The 25,175-nt window shown below is 38.3% G+C and overlaps 1 protein-coding gene across 30 annotated transcripts in view; it reads right to left on the bottom strand.

Moving 5' to 3' along the window:
- The window catches only part of DOCK10 (dedicator of cytokinesis 10), a 259,737-nt gene that overhangs the window by 16,677 nt on the left and 217,885 nt on the right, over nucleotides 1–25,175 (bottom strand). For 12 of the 30 annotated variants that reach the window (XM_072719383.1, XM_072719388.1, XM_072719384.1 and 9 more), the window contains exons 31-50: nucleotides 24,089–24,133; nucleotides 21,793–21,968; nucleotides 21,550–21,666; nucleotides 20,390–20,501; nucleotides 19,545–19,666; nucleotides 19,342–19,456; nucleotides 19,184–19,250; nucleotides 18,910–18,957; nucleotides 17,841–17,942; nucleotides 15,787–15,911; nucleotides 14,403–14,515; nucleotides 12,508–12,645; nucleotides 11,662–11,844; nucleotides 11,000–11,110; nucleotides 8,834–9,049; nucleotides 6,976–7,033; nucleotides 6,550–6,648; nucleotides 3,856–3,962; nucleotides 2,331–2,453; nucleotides 2,080–2,193 (exon numbers count right to left, since the gene is read on the bottom strand). In XM_072719383.1, the coding sequence (XP_072575484.1) occupies nucleotides 2,080–2,193; nucleotides 2,331–2,453; nucleotides 3,856–3,962; nucleotides 6,550–6,648; nucleotides 6,976–7,033; nucleotides 8,834–9,049; nucleotides 11,000–11,110; nucleotides 11,662–11,844; nucleotides 12,508–12,645; nucleotides 14,403–14,515; nucleotides 15,787–15,911; nucleotides 17,841–17,942; nucleotides 18,910–18,957; nucleotides 19,184–19,250; nucleotides 19,342–19,456; nucleotides 19,545–19,666; nucleotides 20,390–20,501; nucleotides 21,550–21,666; nucleotides 21,793–21,968; nucleotides 24,089–24,133 (2,291 nt within the window). The remainder of the gene's footprint in view (nucleotides 1–2,079; nucleotides 2,194–2,330; nucleotides 2,454–3,855; nucleotides 3,963–6,549; nucleotides 6,649–6,975; nucleotides 7,034–8,833; nucleotides 9,050–10,999; nucleotides 11,111–11,661; nucleotides 11,845–12,507; nucleotides 12,646–14,402; nucleotides 14,516–15,786; nucleotides 15,912–17,840; nucleotides 17,943–18,909; nucleotides 18,958–19,183; nucleotides 19,251–19,341; nucleotides 19,457–19,544; nucleotides 19,667–20,389; nucleotides 20,502–21,549; nucleotides 21,667–21,792; nucleotides 21,969–24,088; nucleotides 24,134–25,175) is intronic. The other 18 variants (XM_072719393.1, XM_072719397.1, XM_072719392.1 and 15 more) reach the window with 3 other exon arrangements.

The following is a 25,175-nucleotide window of genomic DNA, read 5'->3' as shown; positions in this document are numbered from 1 at the left end:
CACTCATAGTAGGCCTACTCTACACATACTGCAGGTATGTGGTGCTCATATTTATCTGGGTGTGGGCACAAGTGGATGTGTGCTTATGAAGGTTTTTAAACTACATTTACCTTTGTGTGGAATGATAACATGTAAAAAATAAATGATACATTTTTGTAATTCAGATAACTGGAATAAACAAAATTTAGTTCAAGAAAGGCAGGATGACTCCAAAATGAATGGAAGCTGGATTATCTCACCTTTGTACCAAATGTTGAGTTGCACAAAAAAAGTTAACGTTCAGTTAAAACCATACGGAGGGAAGTGTGAGAATTATTAGAGCATGCAAATGGAGAGAGAGAGAGAGAGAGAGAGAGAGATAACTTACCACAGCCTGGAACCATCAAGACCAAAAGAAGAAAAGAGTAAACATGCGCATTAAAACCTGGTAGGAAAGCAGCAGGGTTTGTTTCTACCTGTTTAGCATCCCTGTATCAGATATGGGCTGGAGAAACCGTCAGGTAGGCAATCTCGTTTTCAAGACCAGACCATCATGGCAGCTTATTTCTTCTGAATTGGAAGAATTGTCTGAAGGACTGTAGCTTTAAACTTGGTTAGCTGAGGACACATCCTGTATGTCACTCCTCTGCTCCTCAGTTAGCCCACAGCTACTCCCTGAAAACCCTGGCCTTTCCCCTGCAATCTCTCAATGCCCACATTCCCTTTCCAGTGGGGTGTTTTGCCATTTGTCTTGCTATTGTTTCACCATGGTCAAAAATTGCTTAATTTCTTCACAATGTTCAAGATAGCATCCCTTATCTGTCTTCTTCTCCCCTATGGAGACTTCCACATTTTCTCCCCGCAACATACACCATCACTTCAAATAGTTCGGATTCTTTTCCTGGGACCCTACACATGTCGACATTTAGGTCTCTACCCGTGAACCATTTCCACCAGCTTTGTCTCTCTCTGCAATCCTGATGATGCTGGGCAGGGAGGAAAATCTGAGTTGGATAATTTAGAGTAAGTGGCTAATGGGTGACACTTCCCTTTCTAGGCAAAGAGGAGCTTATCTTTATTAATTCAGAAGTTAGTTTTTCAGCTGCCTTTGGGGATTAGGGGGAAATGGATGTTCTTCAAGGGACTTTAATAGGAAACAGTCTAGAATGACCATACTGGATTTGACTTGTTCAGCCACAGACTTCAAAGAATCTGAGGAGGAAAAGAATCTGTTGGCAACACTGCCTTATGTGGGGGGGAGGGAACGAAGGGAAATGAGAGGGCAGAGTCATTCCAACTCTGAAAATAAAAGAATGGAATGTTCTCCCACACAAGTCAGAGTCCGAGGTATGCCCGCTGCAATATAATGGTGTCATAAGCCTTCTTGAAAAGAAGTGGGATGGTGCCTGGGTTTGCTCCACTTAAAGCTCTGCTCAGAGACATTCACAATTAATATAGATTATGTTCACTTAATTTCCAGCTAATGGTATGGCTCACTAATATTATTCCTCTGGTTCGCTGCTAAAGTTTCAGGAAGCTGGGAAAGATAACTCAACAGTTATATTGACCTACAATATGGGGGGGGGGGATAACACATGGTGTTCTTCCTGGAATCAGTGGTAGTCTAGAAGGAGAAGGAAAGAAAATGCATGATTGTAAAAGACTCATGGCTTTGACATGGTGGAGGCCTTAGAAAATCTTTATTTCCCAGGATGCTATGGATTTCATTTCTCAAAACCTGTTCAATTTCATTTCATCTTAACATATGATGGGAAAAGTATAATCAGATATTTTAGGTTAAATGGAAGGAAGAGGATGCTGAAAAAGAAATGCTCTCTTTTTCCAAAGAGTTAGAAAGCACTGGTTTAACTTGATCTGTATTAAGACCCATGGATTTCTCTGCCCATCTGTTCCATTCACTACATTCCCGTGGACAAACACACAACCCTCACATCCAGAAAAAAACCCTTCAATATACCCAGACACACCCACGTCCTCTCAATCTCGTGGCAGATGGAGTTGGATGTCTTATAGAGAACGAAAGACAAAGTTTCCTTGTTTCACAGAATTTAGAGGCCAGGTTGCTTCTGGTGAACTTACCTGCCCATAAAATGCTACACGATAGTAGCGACCAAACAGCCGCTTTTCGGAGTTCACCACCTCTGCAACTTTGAGGTATGATCGATGAATGTCGTAGTAGAGCTCTGATAATTTCTGAAACCATAAATCAAAGGGTTTCATGAAGGTGATGCTGACATAAAAAACAGGGCATTTTCACTTTTAAAAATTGTAAGTAATTCATCCACTTAAAGCAGGCTGTTTTAACCAATGTCTGGCTTCAGAAAACATACCTTGAAGTCTCTCTGCTTCTCAAAGACAGCAATGATGGGTTTGTTGACATCAGCGATGAGTTCGTATCGCTCAGATTTCCAAAGAAACTCCACACACATGTAGAGTTGCTCTACCAGGATATTCTGCAATTGCCCAATTCAAGATGAGATTTTACATGATTGTGTAAACAGGGTGTATACACATTGTGATTCAGATTACTAGGTCCTCTAAGGACCTTATTTTCTCATTTGGCACTTTTAGGTCCCATCAATGCCAAGATCCAGTGCAAAAGTCTGGAGAGCTTTCATATATGTCCCATCCATCTGCATTCCCACCATGGTCACTTAAAAAGTTGCTCTCATTGCCTAGATTTATAGTGGTTGGGTCTTAGACTGGCTCCTCTCCACCCTGAGAAAAGTTTCTCCTTAAGATTCTAAACTCTTTGAAAATCAGGATTATGTCTTATTTATCGTTGTCCTCCACCCTTAATTCAATGTCTCACATATACTAATGGTTTAATATTCAGCTGTGGGTGCCTGGGTGGCTCAGTCGGGTAAGTGTCTATCTTTGGCTCAGGTCATGATCTCTCTGGAATCCTGCACTGGGCTCTCCTCAGGGGGGAGCCTGCTTCTCCCTCACCCTCAGCAACTCCCTGCTGCTTGTCCTCTCTTTCTCACTCTTTCTCTCTCAAATAAAGAAATAAAATCTAAAAAAAAAAAAAAAAAGGAAATAAAATCTATAAAAATAAATATTCAGCTGAATCAAATTATATACTCAATAAAGCAAGTGGATAACACTGTTGGAATCCTTTCAGCATTGTCTTTGAGGAAAAGATTCTTAAACAGAATTTGAAATAGTTAACATAAATATGTAGTTGTATTACTGTTTATTTGCAAGGTATACTAAATTAAAATAAAAACATATACAAAATTTAATTAAAATCTGCCCCCAAACTAGTTTTCTGTATCTTTTTTAAAATCTATATAACACTGAGATTTAAACAATTAGCTTATGGAATATTTTTACTTGATGAGGGAGCTCTGTTTGCTTTATCAGAATTGTTGCTATATAATTGCCAGTAGAAAGCTTCTTTTGATTAATGAAAAATAACCATGGTTTGCAAATCAAAAGGTTTTCTGCAGAAACCAGTGAGCCTTTCTGTTCAAGTGTATTTGTAAACAAATTTTCTAATGCGTTAAAAAAAAAGTGACCAGCTCAGAAAAATTTCAGATCCCTCAGGACATTTACCAAAGGACTAGGGACTTCACATCTTATAGAGGAGCAGACATTATAAATTTGGGTCCATCCTAGAGAAGTAAAGTTTAGTTTAAATATTCATTGAAAATTATGCTTTACCTATCAGTGGAATCTGATACCTGTTAATCTCAGCTTAATGCTGGCCTGCTTTATACTTAACCTAAGCCCTATTATACAGTAACTTTATTTGATTTCTGAATAAGATTTTCTTTTCCATATTCATCTCAATGTAACAGTTCAATGCATCTTTTTACTCGTTTACTGTACACTAGATCATATTGATCTAACCTCATTGTATGGTGTGTCTTGCATTCCCGAATCTTCTTTCATTGCTCCTTCTTCTTTAATATTTGGTGTAATGCTCAGAAAAGCTGGCCAGCCCATAGAGAACATGCCTTGAGAGGACCAAGCAAAATGCGACATTATTATTTGACTCAAATCCTGTTTGGAATAAATAATGCCTTTCTTCATGATGTTACAAGTGGTAGCACAATAAAACTCACAGGGTCAAGGAGATGGATAGATTAAGACTCTTGATAAATAGTCTCTCCCGGGGCAACCAATGATCCTATTTTATAAATTTGTACCATTTTTCAGGTGACACATTTTCTTTTAGGAGCTGGCTTGGAATTATGGACAGAATACAGAATTTTTAGATAGACATGGTTCCAGGCTTCTAGTTTAGCCAGACTCTGAGCCTGCTTCTCCCATTTGTTAAACTGAAGATGTTAATATCTATCTCAAAGGATGGTTGAAGGGATTCAAAACATTAATATTTGAGAAAACACTTGGCATGGTCAATGCATTATGGAAACAATGCTCATTACTTGCTAATTATCACTCTTTTGCATTATCTGGAAACTCTCTTAAATTTTCTTCGCACCATGGCTACCAAGATAAAAAGAAAAGATCTAGTTCTACAGATAATATAGAAAGACAGTTGAGCATGGGCAATGTCCCCAGAGGAGGGACTGGAACTGAATGGTGGGGAATTGAGTAGTTAGGAGCGAGCACAGCTTGGAGTGACAGACCAGTCCTTGAACTTTGGCCCCATCACGAGCTAACCATGCACTCTGGCTCAGGTTGTATAACTTCTCTTGTTTTTTTCACTTGAAAACAGGAGGCAATAATAGCACCTGACTCAAAGACTCATTACTGGAAACTGAGATACCACCAGTGTAGAGCCAAGTGTGAGGCCTTACATGGAGCAAGTGTTTTAAAAACTGTAGTTAATACTTCTGTGAGATGTTTCCATTTTAAATAATTGGCTCATTAGCTATGAAACTAAATGATCACTCCCCAAACATGCTAGAAGTTATAATTAGAATAATTGTTGCAATCTAATCCTCGCATTTAAAATTCTACTTTCCTACTTTTTAAGATAATAATGTTCCTTCTGTAATTAAACATGTATTAAAATCTATGACAACTGATTAGCAGGGATATAGCAGAGAAAGTCATGATACATTTTTTTTGCAGGATGACGATCATTATTACAGTGATACTTTCTGGAGGTGCTTATATTGCCTATGTTCTTATTATGTGCACATTATAGTTAAGGGATGTTTTCTCCCTCTGACTTAGAAACGTCATAATATAAAAGTATATTAAGGACTTCAGGTATATGCCAATGGATATATCTATCTATCTATCTATGCTAATGCATCATAAAAAAATCACCTTCCTTAGAGCTTACTAAACAAATATATTGGTATGTTATAGTCCAATGTCATCTTAAGATGTTGAAGTGAGTATTTAACATTTTTTTAATATTAAAGTTTCACGCAATATTTTGGAATAGAAGTTTCCACAACTTCTCAAACTGACACCTAGTTTTATCAGGTTTATTCATTTTTTGGTTAGGATTTGTAAGTCTTTATGGAATTTTATGGTAACTGATGATGACACACAATAGGGAAGAAGGGGATGTTAGACAAAAAAGTAATGATTTTGATGTCTTGCATATAAAAATGAAGCTAAATCGTTAAGTGTGGAATCGTTAAGCAGGAAGATCCCTGATTTTTAGGATGGACATGAGCCATGAAGCCAGATCTGGTCTCCTCTTTAAACAAGTGACCTCAATGTCTCATTGTTCACTTTGGTCATTTGGTTCAAATGTCTTATCCACTGAGATTCTTTAGAAAATATATGCATAGTTAAAAGAATAAGGGATTAACTTTGTTTCCAAAATATTGTAACTGAAGTCCATTTACTTTTTGTTCAGTTATTTTTATCTTAATATCTAAAGATTCATTTTTGTTTTTCATACACTGAGTTTTCCACTATAGTTTGAAAGTGAAGAGAGTGTTAGGAAACAGATTGCAGGCCATAAACTTTGGGTTTGAACAAACTTTTGGGAGAGAAAACAGATTAAGTGGATTAACCATGTTACCAAATTTTTTTACAAAGAGTAATTCTTTAGTTATTGTTACAAATTTTTTCATCAGACTTTAAAGATGAAATATTCTTAATTAAAGGACATCAATACTGTGAATTATTATGTGTTCTAAGTTGTCCAACTCAGTTTATACTTTTAAAAAGGAAATGGAACATGTTGATTATATAGAGTCTTGCGTATATATTTTTGGCGTTTCTTGTTTTGAATGAGTCGTCTTATTACATTTTACAATTCAAATGGATTTCTCTTGCAATTTTAAATAATTTCAGAATAAAATCCCAAGGGCAAACGAGTATGTAGACTGGTAACAAAAATGGCCATGACTCATAATCCTAAATCTTGGATAAGATGAGATTCTATTTGCGGAGAGTTTTTCAGTTCTAAACTTCATGAATTCAGGTAGATTTCGGAATGGTAGGAGCTTCAAGCTTTTACTGTGGGAGGTATGAAGGTCTGAGATAGTTTTTGCTTCTAAGGATACACTTAAGAGTTTCATCCAAGTAAACTGTAAGCAGCAACGTGATTTCCTCTGCACTGTTCCCATGGGGATAAACGAGTTTATGCGGGAGAGTTAGATCACTCACTTCCTCCACCAGGAGCTGTTAGTAATGGGTAGCTATCACAGGGGTAGATATCCTCCGGGAGCAGGGATGGTGTGCATATCTTTTCCATTTTCCAGTAACCTATGGTAGTGCAAGATGAGGTTAGGACATTGCTGCATGATGATGTTAATAAAAGCTTATGAGACTCTAAATGGTTAACCAATGAAACATTCTCATTTTGAACTAAGAGGCTGACCAGTTAGCCTTTTTGTACATAAAACAAACATTGATAATGGCACGAGAGAACTAAAATGTGAAGTACAGGATAACTAGAAATATCTGTGAAAATTAATGTTACTTAATAAAACATAATTGAGATTAATACTACCTAAAATTAATATGTTAATTTTAATTTATGTTTAAACATGTCAACTTCTCGAATTTTCTCCCTGTCCATGGACGTCTTACCCTTTCTTTTCAGGTATTCTGCAATGAGGGCAGCGATGTGGATGTAGCACATTGCAGCCTGTAATAAGAAAGAAAACAGTTTTAGAGGAAAGCACAGCATAGATTTTACTATTTGCCTAATTGGACGAATCTTCCAAGGTGAGCTGATATTCCATTCGGTGAGAATATGCGGAGGCATCCTTTTAATGAAAGAATCAAAAACAAGAATTGATTTGATTTCCAAAAAGTTCCCAATCAAGAATAAAATGCCTCTTTGAGGACTCTTGTTTGTCTGGATGTAGTCTTCACCTGAGCTGACCTGAAGAATTTTTCCATAGAATTAGCTTTCTTCCTTTTTTTAAAAAAAGATTTTTATTTATTTATTCATGAGAGACACGGAGAGAGGCAGAGACACAGGCAGAAGGAGAAGCAGGCTCCCCGATGTGGGACTTGATCCCAGGACCCCAGGATCACAAACTGAGCTAAGGGTAGATGCTCAACGACTGAGCCACCCAGGTGCGCCCCCTTCCTTCCTTAATATCTAACATATATATTTTTAAATCCACTCTCTTTTCTTGTTAGAACTACAAGCTAGAGCATCAGGATGGAAATTGGGAGTAAAATTAAGCTACCTTCTTACCTTTTCTACTTCCAGCAATGGCCCACCTTGGAAAATCTACTTCCTTTAAGATAGTCACCTCGACAAGGTGGTACTTGATTAAACCGTGCAGCCTTATGTTCCATGAGTGCTCCTGCCAACCTGGTGATATGGTGATTTTACTGTCCTCTAATGTCTCCTGAAAAGCTTTGAACATTGCTGACCACATACATTGCTGACTTGCTGAGGGGTCCACAGGACTTCAGCTTTTTCCTTCTAAGTTTTATGGAGGGATTTTTCCATTCTCTGGACAGTCCAAGGGAACTGGAATTTCTCATTCTTGTCCCATCAAATTGCCTCCAACTGTGGTTTCTGATTGGCTCTATTTCTATCCCAGGACCCCTCATATACATTTAGAACAACTTCAGGTGTTAGGACTATCCCAGATAAATTAATCTCTTCCCCAAAGGGGCATATCTCTGAGAATAAGACAAATTTTTCCATTTGGTATCTGGAAACCACTTGGGGTCTGTGAAACCGCTGCATAAAAATCCAGCCAGTGTTTAAATTGACATTAAAGAGTTGGTTATTGGGCAGCCCCGGTGGCCCAACAGTTTAGCGCTGCCTTTAGCCCAGGGTGTGATCCTGGGGACCTGGGATCGAGTCCCGCGTCAGGCTCCCTGCATGGAGCCTGCTTCTCCCTCTCCCTCTGCCTGTGTCTCTGCCTCTCTCTGTGTGTGTTTCTCATGAATAAATAAATAAAATCTTTTTAAAAAAAGAGTCGGCTATTGGTTTATAACCTTCCCATAGTGCACTCTCCTCACATGGCTTGTGGGAGTGTTAATATTTCCATCACCAGTTCAGACTAGCTGCAAATGAGGACCGATTACCCCAGCCGGAGATTACTCACCATGGTGGCAAGCTTCCCTATCCGACTCTAATTACAGGGAAGACATTTTAAAACACAGAACATTAACTTATATAATTCAATTTCCAGACACCCTTACAACCATCTTCCCTTAGTCTTAGGCTTTTAACATTCGGTTCTGCATTGCATATCCTACAATTACAGCTGATACCAACAACTCTGGCCTTTACTTGGTACCATTTACATGGAGTCAGGCATTCTTGAGCCCTACATGCAAATTTAATGCCCATAATATATAATTGGGTCACATCTAGACGAGTGGAAAAATATGGTAACCTACTGTAAATGAAAATCCCATCATTCTGATGAAGAGGACAATGCCAGTGGAGAAGGACTGAGTCTTTGCTAATTACCTCGGATAAGTCTCCGTTTCTCGCGTGAATCTTGGCCATGCTTTCCAACCATGTCCTCCGCAGCTCAGGGGTGCTTGCATAGGAGTTTGCCAGACTGTACTGGAGATCCACCAGCATCTCGGGGTCCTTCTCGTGTTCCTTCATCTGTGCTGTTGCCATCAAAACAGTCCTTATACGTTTCGTCAGATCTTTCACCTCTGCTGGGAAGTTGCTGTTCTTTGGAAAACAGAGAGCCTGGATCATTATCTGTTCTAATTCCTCAAGTAGGTCACTTCAAAGTTATGCTATTAGCTATGGTTTGGCATCACAGTTTGGTGCATTCTCTATATTGTTCATAAACATGTACTTTCTTTATATATGCATTCAATGTACTGTGATTGCGGCTGTACACATCTGACACAAGAACTGTGGTAGACTCCATCTTATCTGCTCATCTAGCTTCTTCTAGTAACAGCATCCTGATTGTTCTTTGAGGAGCTCTCCTCTCTGACTATGGTTCATGGGATTTGAAAGCATCTACTTCATTCATAGGCACCAGTGGGTAGCCCCCCAAACTGGCCTGGCCACTCATATTCTTTAATCCCTCAAGCCAGTGATCAGTTTAGGAATGGTCATATGATATAAGGTTTAGACCAAGAGATTCAGTTCTGGGAATTTGATTGGCACTATAGAATGAGGTGCTTTTTTTCCCCTTTCTTTAAAGATTTTATTTATTTATTTGAGAGAGAAAGGGAGAGAGAGACAGCATGAGCTGGGGGAGGGGGAGAGGGGCATAAGAAGAGGGAGAAGCAGAGTCCCTGCTGAGCATGTAGCCACATGTGGAGGTTAATCCCAGGACCATAACCTGAACTAAAGGCAGACACTTAGCTGACTCTGACACCTAGGGTGTCCTGAGGTGCTTTTTCCACCTATAGGATACTCCAGTGTCCTCAGAATTTCTAAGAGAGTAAGCTCACGGGGAGAGCCTATTTGTAAATGAAGCAAACAAGGAGGAAAATTGAACTGAGAGAGAGAGGCAAAAATTGAAGCAGTAGGGGAAGGGGACCTGAAAACATGATTATTTTTTAATTAAATACAAAACTTTCTTATTAAATTGTTTTTTCGATTTTACACAGAAGTAATTGACATATACTACTGTACGAGTTTAAGGCATGGCAGTTTAATTTATATATATTGTGAAATGAGTACCACAATAGATTCAGCTAAGTGCCATCTTCTTATATAGGTGCAAAACAAAGGACAGAAAGAAAAAAAAGGAAAAAAGGAAAAAAAATCCCCTTATGATGACAACTCATATATTTTCTCTCTTCACAACTAACTTTTCTATATAGCATAGAGCAGTGTTAGCTGTAATCATCATGTTGTACCTGACATCCCTAGTACTTATCTTACAATGAGAAGTTGGTAGCTTTTGACCACCACTACCCACCCCCTGCCTCTGATAACCACAATTCGGATTTTTTCCCCATGGTTTTCAGTTCTTTTGTCAAGATCACACATATAAGTGAGATCATACAGTATTTATCTTTCTTTGATTTCTTTTACCTAGCATAATGCCCTCAATGTCTATCTATGTTGTCACACATGGTAGGATTGCCTCAGTTTTTAAAGCTGAATGCTATGCCATTGAACATATAAACCACAACTGCTTTATCCATTCATTCACTGATGGACAGTTAGCTTGTTTCTATGCCTTGGCTATTGAAAATAATGCTATTTTTTAATATGGGAGCGCAGCTATCTTTTTGAATCAATGTGGAAACATTTTAATCCCTGGGTTCAACCATGACTGATGCCAGCCCTTATCCCTAGATTTTTCAGTACTAAGACTAAAGGAGAAGTCTTCAGAAATGTCTAGAAGAGAGATTCAATAAATTTGACCAAGAACAAGATTATGAGAGGATCACTGTATTTCTGGATGTTTGTGGTTAGTTTTCTTGTTATATCTCATTCAATCACACACCTTGCAAATTCCACTTAACAGATGACAGACGGACACTGTTACAGCTGATTGTCAACTCAAACAAGCAAACTCAATGTAAGTACTCAGTTTAAGTCTCAATAAACAAAATACAGAAATTGTATTTTTTATGATTTTGATATTTCACAAAATATTTCAGTTTCATTTATTCTTGTCTTTGAAAATATCCATAAAGCATTTCTTACTTTCATCTGCTTGTCTCCATTAGCAAAATTATTGGTAATTGCAAGGGAATGTTGAAACCGAGAGCCTCCAATCCCGGCATCTGCTATTAACTGACTTACAGCCTTGATGAGCTAGAAGAGAAAAGAACAATGAAACTTCAAAAGTGGTAACTCAGAAATAGTAATTTTAAAGAAATCCATTGGACTGGATGAACGTATCATTGATTGCTCCCTGTGAGTCCAAAGAATAGCATCTTTATGCATTAAATTTTTAGAAGGCCATGTCATCTAGGGAGTTTCCTATAATTTTAAATATTTATATAAGAAGGAATTATAGAAGGAGGAATCTTGGGATGCCTTAAAGAAAGACATTTCTGAATGCAGAATCTGGTGGGGTTTGGCATCCTAGAGATAGCTATGGTTTCCTGAGTCGTGTATTCTAGTTGATTCTGTTGCCTGGAAGAAGAAGAGAAAAGTCCAAGTGGAATTATGGGTTTTGCTGATTTCTGCCCAGCTACCCTCTTTCTCTGAGCAAGAGCTGAGTGTGCAGAGAGCCTTGAAGGAGGGCTCCTCTACTGGTAGAGGAGCTGGTAGCTTTTGCCCTGGGGCCAGCAGGCTTCTATCAGTGCTGGAACAGATAAGTGGTTTTCACCACAGCATTAATGAAAATTGGCAGCACTTACTTGTAAGTGGGATCGGACAATTGACTTCTGTTTGTTAAATTCAAAATTCTTCCTCATGAAAAAGTACAGAAGTGCTGATGCTTCGGTCTGTGTTGACCGTGACCTGTGGTTACAGCATTTCAGGACTTCATAGCAGAATGATCCACACAGGTCGGCAGGCCCCTGAAAGAATGCTGAAGGAAACTATGGAAATAGAAGGACTGGTTAAAAGTGGACATGCCTTCATTTTACTCTGTGTATGCCGAATTTTATAATTCCTTAGAACAAAATCCACCTTTTTTTTTTTTTTAAATCTAGTCTTTTTCTTCTATCTGCAAGTGGAAGGATAGAATTGTATTTATTTAAGTCTATAGTAATATTTCTCTTTTTTCCTAGAAATAATCATTCTCTACATGATAAGTTTCCCATGTATCAATAACCAATGACAACCAGAACCAGGGACTGAGAGCTTTGAAATGCTTTCTATTCACCCAACATCGTCAAGCCAGAGGGATCCTCAAAGGTGGTAGCTCTGTCTACTTAATGTGGCAACTTTACTTGACATGAATGGACATCACAGTTGATGATGTGCTTTTTACCTTTCTGCCACAAATACTGAAAACCAAAAAAAAAAAAAAAAAAAGCTAGATGTTAATTTTATTCCATTTTGATATCCCAGCAGATTGGCTGTCAAGGCTGTGAACTTATTTTCAGACCATGAATCAAATGGCTTATTAAAACCCCAAAATAGTCTTATAAAACCAAATAAAGCAAAATAGAAGAAAACAAGTCTTCTTCCTCCACAGGATTATTATGTGTTTATCATCATCCTTCCCAAGCTTTAATTGGAGCCAGGAAAATGCTTACCTTGCATACAAACAGTCTTAAGGAGGCAAACACATGCTTCAGTGCTGTGGCTGACTGGTTGACTTGGAAAAAGAGCATGTAAGTATCAAACACCCTCTTCATCATTGAGTTTTGACATTCAGATTGTTGGAGTTGTCTCTAGAAATTTAACACAGAAGTTAATTAGGATGAGTTAAGGGACAACAGTATTCTTTCAAAAGATATTTGTTGTGAACCTTCTATGTGGTAGGCATAAGTCTGGGTGCTGCAAATAGGTTTGAGTAAGAAAATAAGGTCTATGTTCCCAGTGAAACTTACAAAGCAGTAATTGAAAAAAAAATTACTAAGTAAGAAAACAGAGCACAATGATAGGATATAATAAAAAATAATTGCTTTGGGCATAGGATTATGCTAGATAGGGTGGTTAGTCAAGATGTCTTTAATGGATCAACTGACATGTGAGCTGAAGGAATTGGCCATGGGTAGATCTGAAGGGTCTGAGAGAGAAACAGCTAGTATCAGGAATATGAATTGGGAAGAAGCTTGTGAGTTCAGATTGAAAAAAGGAGCAGAGCAGCCTGAGCATGGGGTAGGAGAGAGGAAGAAGATGAAGTTATAGAGAGGCAATTCCCCAGGCATTGGTAGGGCCTTTAGGATGTCTGAGATTTGGTTGACATTTTCACTGAGCAATAAAGAATTAAAATATGGTTTTTGCTTTTTCTATCACCATGCTGACATTTCACCTGAAAGCGGGCTTTCTTGGCATGATCATTGTGTTTGGCATTGATTTTATTCAATGGATCCAACTGTTCCTACTTCAACCCTGAACATCTATGAGCTCATTAGATTAAGCTAATACTTTAAGTATCTCTATTGAGGTATAATTGATATGTAATTTCTATAGTTCACATTTATAAAATTTTATATAAGTGGCATCATACAGTAAATACTCTTTTTGCTTGGCTTCTTTCACTAAGCATGACTGAGCAGTATTCTATCATATGGATATACCACCATTTAAGAATCTATTCACCTGTTGACATACATTTGAGTTGTTTTCAGTATTTATTAAAAATAAGGCTTCTACGAATATTTGTGTACACAGTTCTGTAGGACCAGATGCTTTTACTTTTCCTAGGTAAATTCTTAGTATTGGAATGGCTGGTCACGTGATAGACATTTAACTTTTTAGACTTCCATACTGTTTTCCAGAGTGTTTACATTCCCACCATCAGTGGATGAGAGTTTCAGTTTTTCCATACCCTTGCCAAAACTTGGTACGGTCAGTCTTTTTAATTCTAGTCATTCTAATAGTCTGTAATGGTGTTATTTCACCAAAGTTACGCAGATGACAATAAGCACACGAAAAGATGCTCAGCATTATTAAGTCTGTTGGATCTAGCTGTTATTTGTCTCTCCCCTTGAGATTGAAAAAGTAAAGTCCCACTCTCCCTCAGTCCCACTCTTGCCTGAGAGGGAAGCAGGAGGAATAAGGAAGAATGTTTATTATTTGATGATAGTGAAATACATATGTAGCTATATCATTTGAGTAGGTAGTCAACTTGTGATAAAATTCTGAGTCTCATCTTTAAAATTTTTTCCACTCACACTTAGGATGCTTTGTGTAAAGTTAATTGATTTCATAGAATATTTTATTATTTTTTAAGGATTTATTTATTCATGAGAGAGAGAGAGAGAGGCAGAGACACAGGCAGAGGGAGAAGCAGACTTACCACAAGGAGCCTGATGCGGGACTCAATCCCAGACCCCAGGATCATGCCTGAGCCGAAGGCAGACACTCAACTGCTGAGCCACCTAGGCATCCCTCATAAAATATCTTAAATACATGTTCTTGACTTCACACTTTTCTACCTCCCATTTGTTCACTTTGCAGAAGATGTCAGAATCACACTTACCTGGTGAATCTGGGTGAAAAGGGATAGCAGGTCTAGAATAGTCAGGCAAACTTCTGTGGCTATATTGGCCTCTGTGTCCACATGATGCACAATGTCTATTTCATTGGAGTTGCCTACAAAATATAAGGTGGAACATGCATAAGTGTCTAAGAAAACTCGTATCTGATAAAGGACTTCCTTCTATTATAACACAGTCAATGTTTACTGGCATTTTGATAAGCAATTTATTAAATCAAAGTGCTTTTGTTTGTTCAATTACCTTATCGGCTGAATCAAAGACTCTAGATAGAGACTTGAGTGGATGCTATAGACTGAATGTTCATGTTCCCCCAAAGTTGAAGCCTGAATCCCCAGTGTGATGGTGTTTGGAGGTGAGATCTTTGGGAGGTAATTAGCTCATGAGGATAGAGCCCTCATGAATTGGTTAGTGCTCTGATAAAAAGAGACACCAGAAAGATCACCTGTCATGTGAGGACACAACAAGAAGGTGGCTGTCTGCAAACCAGGAATAGAGTTCTCATCAGACATCAAATCTGTTGGCACCTTGACCTTGGGTCTCCCACCCTCCAGAACTATGAGAAATAAATGTTTGTTGTTTAAGCCACTTGGACTGTTAACTTGTTGTAGCAACTCAAATTGACTAAGAAAATGTGTGTGCCCCTTTCATATGTCAGCTATAGACAAGAGTGATCCATTTGCCATTATTTCTTACTTCCTTTCCATTGACTTAGGCCTTGACAGAGTCATATTTCTTTCATACTCAGTCTGGGTCAAGTTTTACCCTCCCGAGCTAACAGATGAAATGTACAGTCTCTGTGGGCAGTGTTCACTAATGGCTATTAACGACACTAAATATATTTACAGGTAAAGGCATACGCCTTCAAACAAGTAACTCTCCGTTACGTGCCCATAATCACTAACATGTACAAGATACAAAACACTGGGTCCATTTTTCCTCATTCACAAGCTGGAATGTGTGGATCACTGTGTTCCAGATGTCACACTTACTGCTTCTAGGACATGGACAACTTTCTCCTCTTCCCAAGGAGCAGACAGTAATAATCTGGTTGAGAGAGACCCCCGTAACCCTGACAATAGAAAGTCACTTGACACCAGAGGAGCTACACCAAGCAGATTAGACCGAGCAATTGGCCTTTTTCCTTTCTTCTTTATAAAGACACTACACTTTTTAAATCCCCTCTCTGGTGATTTCTTTCCTCTATGAAAAGTTTCCTGGGCTACAGCAAGCCTGAAAAGTAGTGATCTAGGTGGCACAGAAACAGTCCCTACATTTCTGAAATATTATAACACATTTCACGTTTGCACACATCTAGAGAAACACTGGTAACCATCTTGTTACTAAGATGGTTTCCTGTTTACTTACTGGACATGGTATTGTCTAACATCTGTAAGAGTTTGGGGTTTGAAAGTGCATTTTTGCCTCGAATTATAGGTAAAGTTTGTGATCTGTGCTGCTTATGTCCTTCATGAGTGGATGTGGTATGCATCCTGAAAATGCAATAAGAAAAAAAAATGGTTAAAGTACAAGAGATATGACATACAAATGTTCAATCAAGTATTCTAGATTGAGTCAAATAAAGTAGTTTTTAAACAGAGGTGTTTTATTAACAATATTGATTATAGGTAAAATGATAAAAGGGACTTTTAAGAATGCTTTTGGAGAAATTGTATTTAAGCCACAAAAAGGTTCAGAATGATAATCAATACCAAAGGATGACAGAAGAATAATAGATACTGCATTTAAATCTGAACAAGCATATTCATTATTGTTTAATGAAATCATGAAATTCCACGAGAATTTCACAGTATTCCATCCTGGTAGGGGAGAGAGCTAACAGGGCTGCTGGTGCAGCACTTTCCCAGGCCGATGACAATGGCCTGCAGTGACTCTCATTCAATGTCTCCTTGGCATTTCCATCTGGGGGAATGAACCAGTGTTATGTGGAAGTAGGACTACTTCTCATTCTTGACTTTCATTTAAGCTATCATTTGGCCAAGATAACAGAACATTTTTTTTTTTTTTTTTTGGATGAAAGCAGGCAATAGGAGATACCCTGAAGAATCAAGCCTGTAGAAGAGGCAAAGAATGGTTTCTCTTGGTCCCACTCTTTGAGCCTTATTTGGTTCTGGTGAAATCAAAGGCTCTGGATGGACTGAGGCCTAGAAGATCTACCTTTAGTTTTCAGTAGCTAAGGGAGTCAGGGTCATTCCTGAAACTACAAGAACTAATAGGTTCTGGGCTATATGGCCTGGACCTTTGGGACTGGTTTACTTTCAGGTTTTGAGTCTATTTTAGTATGGAACTTCTGGAAGAAAAATCCTGGTTTCTAGAAGGGGAGAGGTAGGAATGTCCAGGGTCTGTCTAGATCATTCAGGAAGGAGGCTGAAATCAAACTGACCAAACATCAACAAAATTGCAGTGATCTCAGGTACATTACTATTGTCTTTAAACGTAGAAAGTCATTGTTTATAGTCCTCTATTGTATTACCATTTGAAAAACATGCCTACATGCCTATTACATTTTCTCATTTACTTTCACACAAGGGGCAACTTCAAGGAGTCTCTATGTACTAAGAGGCAAAATTTACTCCTCAATTTACTGGTTATATACCACTTTGCTATTTCCAAAATTCTTTCTAAAGTACAGCCATTTTCACATTATATATTATTATGGTACCTCTGGGAAGAATAAATCAAACTAGAGAAACTAGAGAAAATTTTAGCAAAGAATTCTTATTTACTAGACTCAGGGGAGATTTAGAGTAGGATTTCAGGGTTAAATTTCCCCACCGGGTAGGTTAATAAAGGATGACTCCAGGTCCTCTAAGCTAGTCAAATCAGTCTAATGACTAGGAACTCCACTGTGAGCTTATGAGGCATCCATGCTTCCTCACTGCCTTTGACCCTTTAAAAAACAATTTGAGCTCTAACGATACTGCTAACATATTACAATTACTGAGAGGATGAGGAGATACAACCTCGCATTTTACTTTGTCACTAGGAGGTTAGCAAACATTAAATGAATCATTTATTGGAATTCCGTCTTTTGGGTTCAATTAAATTAAGGTACCTATTAACCCTCATCCTGTGCATGCATCGTGCCCTGAGTGCACATTAATAAAGCATAATCCTTGCTTCTTAGGTCTTCACAAGCTAGCAGGGCAGATGGGGAAGTACCTAAGAAATTTTTTCAGAGAAACATAGAGTTATTGTAATGTGCATTTGGTTTGAAGTATGAGCATATATACATATGTGTGTGCACCTGTGCATGTACATGTGTGCACATCCACACCTCCATACATGTATATACATCCATAATCATACATATGTATATATACATATGCAGACATGCATAAATATATACACATACGTATACATACAATATAATTACAAATATCAAGTAAATGCGATGTTACCATTGTGACAAGGGGCCTGATGTTTGGCAGGAAGGATTAGATCCTTTGAGAGTTCCATTGTTCTGGGTGGACTGCACAAATTTAAATGCAGCAGCAATTTTTCTGCAAGGAAAACTGATGTTTTAATCATAGCTCAGTATTTCTAATTTATTTATAAATACAGAACAGCAAGTGGCAGAGTGATTATTGAACAATGAAATAGTTCATATGCTATGAAAAATAAAATCACATCTTCTGGAAATGGGAAATGGGGGTTTAGCGAAGGTGCTGGGGGCTTTGTGGTCTCTCATGAGGAAAGGATATCAACACAAAAGTTATTCCAGATTCATTTTTATTTTTAGCTTACTGAAAATATATTTTTTCTTTCCTTTTAATTGAAGAATAGTTGACACACAATGTTATATTGGTTTCAGGTGTACAATGTAGTCATTTGGTGAGTCTGTACATCTGTTGCAGTCACTAGAAGAGTACCTGTCATCTGTCTCCAACAACAGAACCAGTGACTATATTCCCTCTGCTGTACCTTTTATTCCTGTGACTTATTCACATTGGGTGTATTTTCTTAAATAGGAATCTTCTACATTCCATTCATACAAATGATAGATACGATAGTTCAGACAAACTAGGAAATGTGGTTTCCTTTCAGAAATGTATGTTTTGTGCTTTTCTCTCTAGACAGTTTTAACTAGCCCTAGATCTACTATGGGTACAGGACAATCAAACTTTTATGTCTACTCTGAGGTCAACCTTACTATCCCTATGTGTATTTTAAGATTTCTAACATATTTATATATCTAATGTGATACATTACTAATGTCATAATTTTTTAAAATATTTTTTATAGATTGTATTTATTCATAAGAGACACACACACACACAGAGAGAGAGGTAGAAACACAGGCAGAGGGAGAAGCAGGCTCCATGCAGGGAGCCCAACATGGGACTCGATCCTGGGGTCCCCAGGATCATGCCCTGAGCTGAAGGTGGTGCTAAACCACTGAGCCACCGGGGCTGCCCCATAATTTTTTTAAAAGACCAGATTAACCTATTGGAATTTCAAAATCATTACCTTATTATATTTCGTTTCCCGAGGTATCTGAAATTTTGAAGACAAACACTAAAAAGGAAGGGAAAAAGTCACATTCTAATCATTCATGCCTTTTTATTTATACAAACTATCCATTTAAATGCATTAAAAGAACAATATTATATTTTCTTTAAATATTTCATGCATGAGTATTGATTGATAGTTCAGCATGTGAGTCCTTAGAATGAAGGATAGCATACTGAACTATTTTGAAGCATTCCAGAAAAAATGTCCACTAATCAACTCTATAACTTACTCTAAGATGCTGAAGAAGTCAGACACCTCTGGGCTGGGTGCTCTTTGCCAGTAGGCAATCAGCGTCTCTGAAAGGAAACACCATGTGGCATGAGACTCTTGGAAATGGAAAGTTTTTCCCTTTTTTTAAAAAATTTAATTTTCAAGAGCTCTCTTTACCCTCTGAAATTGTCTTCATAATGTGAAGAAAGCACATGAGAAGACTTCTGGTTTCTGCTTGATCTAACTTGTCAAATCGAAGAGTTGACCCTATCAAAGATAAGGGTCTAGGGATCTAGGAATGGAAGAACCAAGAAGGATTTAGTTAGAGTGGGAGAGTACTGACTCACGAGGTGCTGGGTAATTGGGAAGAGAAGCCCCACCTTTTCACAGTTGTCAGTCTTCTCACTGCTCTTCTCATTGGTGCTTGGGTTGGAGTCAAGACTTGCTAAGGATGCTCTGGAGTCAGCATGGTTTACTGCAGAAATAGCTATTGATGAAAATGCTGCAAACACAAGCCACAGCACACAGATGGTAATGAGATGCAATGGGCACACACGCAGAGCTCAGATGATGACCCAGAAAGATGTCCAGCATTGGGGTGGTAGCAGTGTTGGGAAAAGCCAACATAACAAAATGTGGAAGTGTCATTAAAGACACGCTACATTTTAAGAATGATCACAATGGCCATGTCAGCATTAAAGATTTAGGAAAATTTAGGCCATTATAAATGGAAATAAAGTAAAACTGGTTCTTTTGATTTCTTAAAAAAACTTTTTAAAGAAAGTTTCTTTTTTGAAAATGCTTTAATAAATGTTCATAAAGATGCTTTTGGGGAAGAAGCTTTCAAGTTTTGACAGTTTATAAGAGATGAAGATGACATTTCCAAAATAGTTCTTCAAAGTAAACTTTGAAGTTGATGGGCTATTATATTTTAAAAGGTGGTACTCAATGAAAACTTAAAGATTGTTTCCAGAATGAAGTAATTTGGTAATATCTGAGTAGATTACTCTGTGAGCCAAGTAAAACTGAACGCTAAGGAGAAAAATAAGCCCCTGGAGAGTCTTCAAAGAAATAGTTAAGAGACTCTTTAGCTATATAAATACAGTATACTTTGACACACAGAAATTATGCACATTGAATTATGGAGTGGGTAAAAAACACAATGATATGTAATGTAAACATGGATGAGGGTTAAACACAAGTGTTCTCACAAGGTCTTAAGTACCTGCTATGGAATTTAAAACATCTTTAGAAAATGATGTGTCCACAGAGTTTGCATGTTTCATAGCTGACTGGGTGTGAAATCCTCCATTGGTGCTGAGATCATCTCTAGACCCCTGCATTCGAAGCACAGAAGAGATTAATGTGAATCGCTATATTTCAACATTGTAGACCTGTTTTTGATTCGATGTTATTTGATTTGACCTTTTATATTCCAGCAAGAGTCTCCTGTCAAAGCAGGCAATGGAAATGAATAGTCATAACCATACTCTTTGTCACAATTATACGCTTGCCACAATTTGATTTCTTATGTGATTTTATTTTTATAACGTAGTGGAAACTATCTTTTAGATATAAACTAAATGGTTGGAGTGGCTACTGATTTTTTATGGATTATACTATAGCTTACATATATTATTATGGATTATTTTATGTATATTACTAGTACTAAAAACTAATCCCAAATACTTATTATGTGCCAAAGTCTATGATAAGCATTTTCTATTAAACAATTTGATCCTCCTAAGAATCCTGTGATGGAGGAATTCTATACAATTCTGTGAAGAAGACAGTGGAGGTTGAAAGAGGCTGGATGACTTATTTAAGGTTACACTGCTAGTAACTGGTATCACTGGGATTTGGACAAGGTCTTCCTCTAAAAGAAAAAAAAAAACATTCCAAAGGCAGAGGGCAGAGGTCCTAACTGACATGGTGATATCATGCCTTCAGCAGTGTGTTAATTCATCCAGGCCGTGAACACAGGCACCCATTCTCAAGTGGCTGGTTGTGCAGCCACTATGCTGGCTCAGTGGAGGAGGAATGACAAACAGGTTACTCCTCCGTGTGACTGAAGCACTTGGCTATACTAACACCAGGTGGTCATAAAGCCGATGCAGAAAGGTCGCTGGGGAGGAGGTACACTCTGAGAATGGGGCCATGCATGCAACAGAGGAGCCTGGTAAAAACGACTGAACTAGAAGGTGATACAGAGAAGGGAGGAAAATGATGGATGAGGTGGCTTCAAGGACCAACTGGAATAAATGACATTGATGTGAACGTCTCAAAATTGCTGGCACCTCTCAGTTTGCTCACAATCAGGGGAAAATTAGCTATCCAGGCAAACTCTTTATTAAGATGCATATTTGAAATATTCTCTAAACTTACCTGATTAGATGTGTTGACAGTAAAAGGATATAGGTCCTTTAGGTAAATCCTTGGCATATTGTCCAGAAGCATGCCATAGAGGGGCATGTATAAGCTTGCTATCTGGGCCTGCTTCTCCTAGGTGGAAAGGTATCCAAAAGAAATGACTCACATAAAAATCAATAGTTTTGTAAGTTTGATATGCATTTAATGCAGTGAGCCATTAAATGGTGTTTAGGGAAGGGAGAAAAGAAAATCACTCACTGGTTCTCTGTATCGATCATCAAATGAGTGCTTAGCCATTAGATTTTTTAGGACAGCTAAAGCTAAGTGCCTGATGTCTTGGTCTTCTTGCAAGGCAAAGCCAACTTCTCGGAGCAGAATTCCAATTAAGAAGTGTTTGCGGCAAAATTCATTCGTGACCGAATATTCCGGCATATCTTTGTGAGGAAAGTAAAGAGATCATGTTATTGAACACCAAATGATCACTTTATAATTCAAAAAGATTTATCCCACAACTATCAACCCTCTCACTACCAGGGAGATATTCAGTAATGCAGTCTTGCTACAGAGATGAGAAATGAGAGAGGAACATTCAGGAAGTATCCTGTGTAGATTACTACCAATCATACTCACTGTCAATGGTCAAACTGCTCAAAAGTGGCATGTCTACAATGTTACAAGAGTTGAGAGGAGAAAAGTTTATTTTCTGTCTGGAGGCATCAGGAGATGACATCGGAAGGAATATGTTGAGATGAGCATCTGAGGCTGCTGAAGGTTTGGAGGTGCACAGGGTCAGGAGACAATAGAGGTGATGGAGGGATGAGAAGAGGTTGGGAGGACAAGGGGGCAGGGTTTCAGTGGCACCAATTTCTGAAAGCACAGTGTGTGGAGAGCACAGATTGAGGGGATACCAGTCAGCACAGCAGCCAAGAAGGGGATGGTAGGATTTGAAACTTGGGGGGCACTTGGTGCCAGATGATGAACAGACTTAAGCACAAATTCTTTAGTAGGCATCCAGGACCCTCCACCATTTGGCACTGAATTTTGTGGAAAGTATTACGTCACCAATGGCTTTGGGATCAGTGGCCTGATCAGATCTGTATTTATTCATTTGTTCACAGGGTGACAGGATATAAATAAGTTATTTTGTGGGGAAATGTGGGAAGAGGGCTATAATGCAGGATGTTTGGCTCCAGGGGAGGGAGGGGAGAAGTGAGATGCATCTGGGCTGGGAAAGGAGGAACTAGGTAGTGGAAGAAAAAGCACAAGGACAAGTTGGCTGAAGAATGTGAAGGAGCAAGAAGAGGAAAGCCAAAAGGGGCTGCAAAATTTTGAGCCTGAATTACGGAGGAATTGGAATGCAGTTTTTAAGAATTGCCCATTGTGCTTCCTAAAGGTAACTGTTAATTACAGGACTAGCGTCCACTTCTAGAACATGGACTGAGTACCAACACTGGGCTAAACAGTTTATCGGCATTATCTCAGTGAAGCCTCCAGGGTTACCCGTTAGATGTATTGAACTGTTGGAATATTCCAGTTCATCGCTTACTAGGAGCAAATTAAACATGTGGAGTTTTGTAATCTTTGAAAATGCCCTGGAGGTGGGAAAACAGGGAATGTGGAAGTTCAGGAAACAGTTGTCCAAGGGGCTTAGTTAGGTTAAAAAGAGATAGTGAGTACTCATGAGGAGCCAGAAGTAGAACAATAATTTGTAATTTCCACCCCAATGCCAGACAAAAGTTCTGCCCAGAGTATTTTTTTTTTTTTTTTATTTATGATAGTCACAGAGAGATAGAGAGAGGCAGAGACACAGGCAGAGGGAGAAGCAGGCTCCATGCACCGGGAGCCTGATGTGGGATTCGATCCTGGGTCTCCAGGATCGCGCCCTGGGCCAAAGGCAGGCGCCAAACCGCTGCACCACCCAGGGATCCCTGCCCAGAGTATTTTATAAGTTATGAACCTATTTTAAGAAAAAAAAATCTTAATCTTGAGAGTCTAGCTGAAAAATCAGGCTGTGGTTTCCTGACAGAAACATATCAAAGAAAGCTAGTTACGCTGAACAAACATGTTACATATAGCTGGGAGTTTTTAAAAAGATTTTATTTATTTATTTATGAGAGACACAGAGAGAGAGGCAGAGACACAGGCAAAGAGAGAAGTAGGCTCCTTGTGGGGAGCCCGATGCAGGACTTGATCCCAGGACCCTGGGATCATTGACCTGAGCCGAAGGCAGATGCTCAACCACTGAGCCACCCAGGTGCCCCAGGAGTTTCATTTATGATACACCCTCAGAAAATGTCAGATAATCTGGGAAATTTAAAGAAAAAGTCAAACTCTGGGGAATAAAATATGAAAGGATTCAAGTTGGGGGAGCATCTAATTATCTGAACAAAAGTTCAGTCAGCTTGTTGACTATCTGGATTGTATGCTAATGTCATATGACTATTTTTTGGCATCTGGAAACTGGAAATTTGTAGTATGTATATCTATCAATATTATGAGATTATGATATGGTTATTGATGCTTAGATAATGTAATATAAAATATAATTATTTACCTGATGCGTGTAACTCTTGAGTTGATTCCGAAGGTGTCAAGGGATCTGGATTTAATGTAAATAAACAAGAAGTTCAGACATACACATACTCAGATACACACTATATTCAGTAACTATGGGTTATTTATTTATTTATTTATTTTTAATTAATTTATTTGACAGAGAGAGGGAGAGAGAGAGAGCGAGCACAAGTAGGCGAGCAGCAGGCAGAAGGAGAGAGAGAAGCAGGCTCTCAACTGAGCAGGGAGCCTGATGAGGGGCTGGATCCCAGGACCCTGAGATCATGACCTGAGCTGAAGGCAGACGCTTAATTGACTGAGCCACCCAGGTGCCCCTACTATGTGTAATTTATACTGAAAAATTAAATATCTTGTCCTAAATTCTAAGTGAGTCTCTTCGATAAAGCTCTGTTTTTGAAAACAAATACCATAGGTTGGTCGGTCCCTTAAAAACAGAAAGCCACAAATGGAATTATTTTAATTCTTGGCCTTGTACCTGAGCACCTATTTTTTCTATCAGAAATCTGCATGCTACGAAACGTATTTCTTAATGTTCACTGTTGATAACATCAGATCTACAAAGAGACTATCAGGCCTTTTCCTGAGCTGCTGACAAACAGTAAACAACTGGAATCAAAATGATAAAACAGGTTTGCTCTTCTTGAGTATCTTAACCAGCTTGTCTAACCCAATAATAAGTTAGCACTAGTTAAAAAATGAGAAGGAATACAAAACAGAAGTTGTCCAAAGTCACATTTTTACCTATTTTTCTATAAAGGTATTTAGATGAAATGTATTTTATAAATTAGAAAGGAATAACAAATTAAATAGCTTATGTTTATTCCTTAATGGAATTAAATAGCTTATATTTAAGATTAAAATGACAAAACTTTTATGGTGTGATATATCATAAGAGAACTTTATAAAAAAAGATTTTAGTTTTTTCATTCACAAGAGACACACACAGAGAGAGAGAGAGAGAGAGACAGAGACAGAGACATAGGCAAAGGGAGAAGCAGGCTCCGTGCAGGAGCCCGATGTGGAACTCTGTCCCAAGATCCCGGGATTATGACCTGAGTCAAAGGCAA

Source organism: Vulpes vulpes, chromosome 9, assembly GCF_048418805.1.
Source record: "Vulpes vulpes isolate BD-2025 chromosome 9, VulVul3, whole genome shotgun sequence".
Lineage (NCBI taxonomy): Eukaryota > Metazoa > Chordata > Mammalia > Carnivora > Canidae > Vulpes > Vulpes vulpes.
This window is presented reverse-complemented; position numbering and strand designations above follow the sequence as displayed.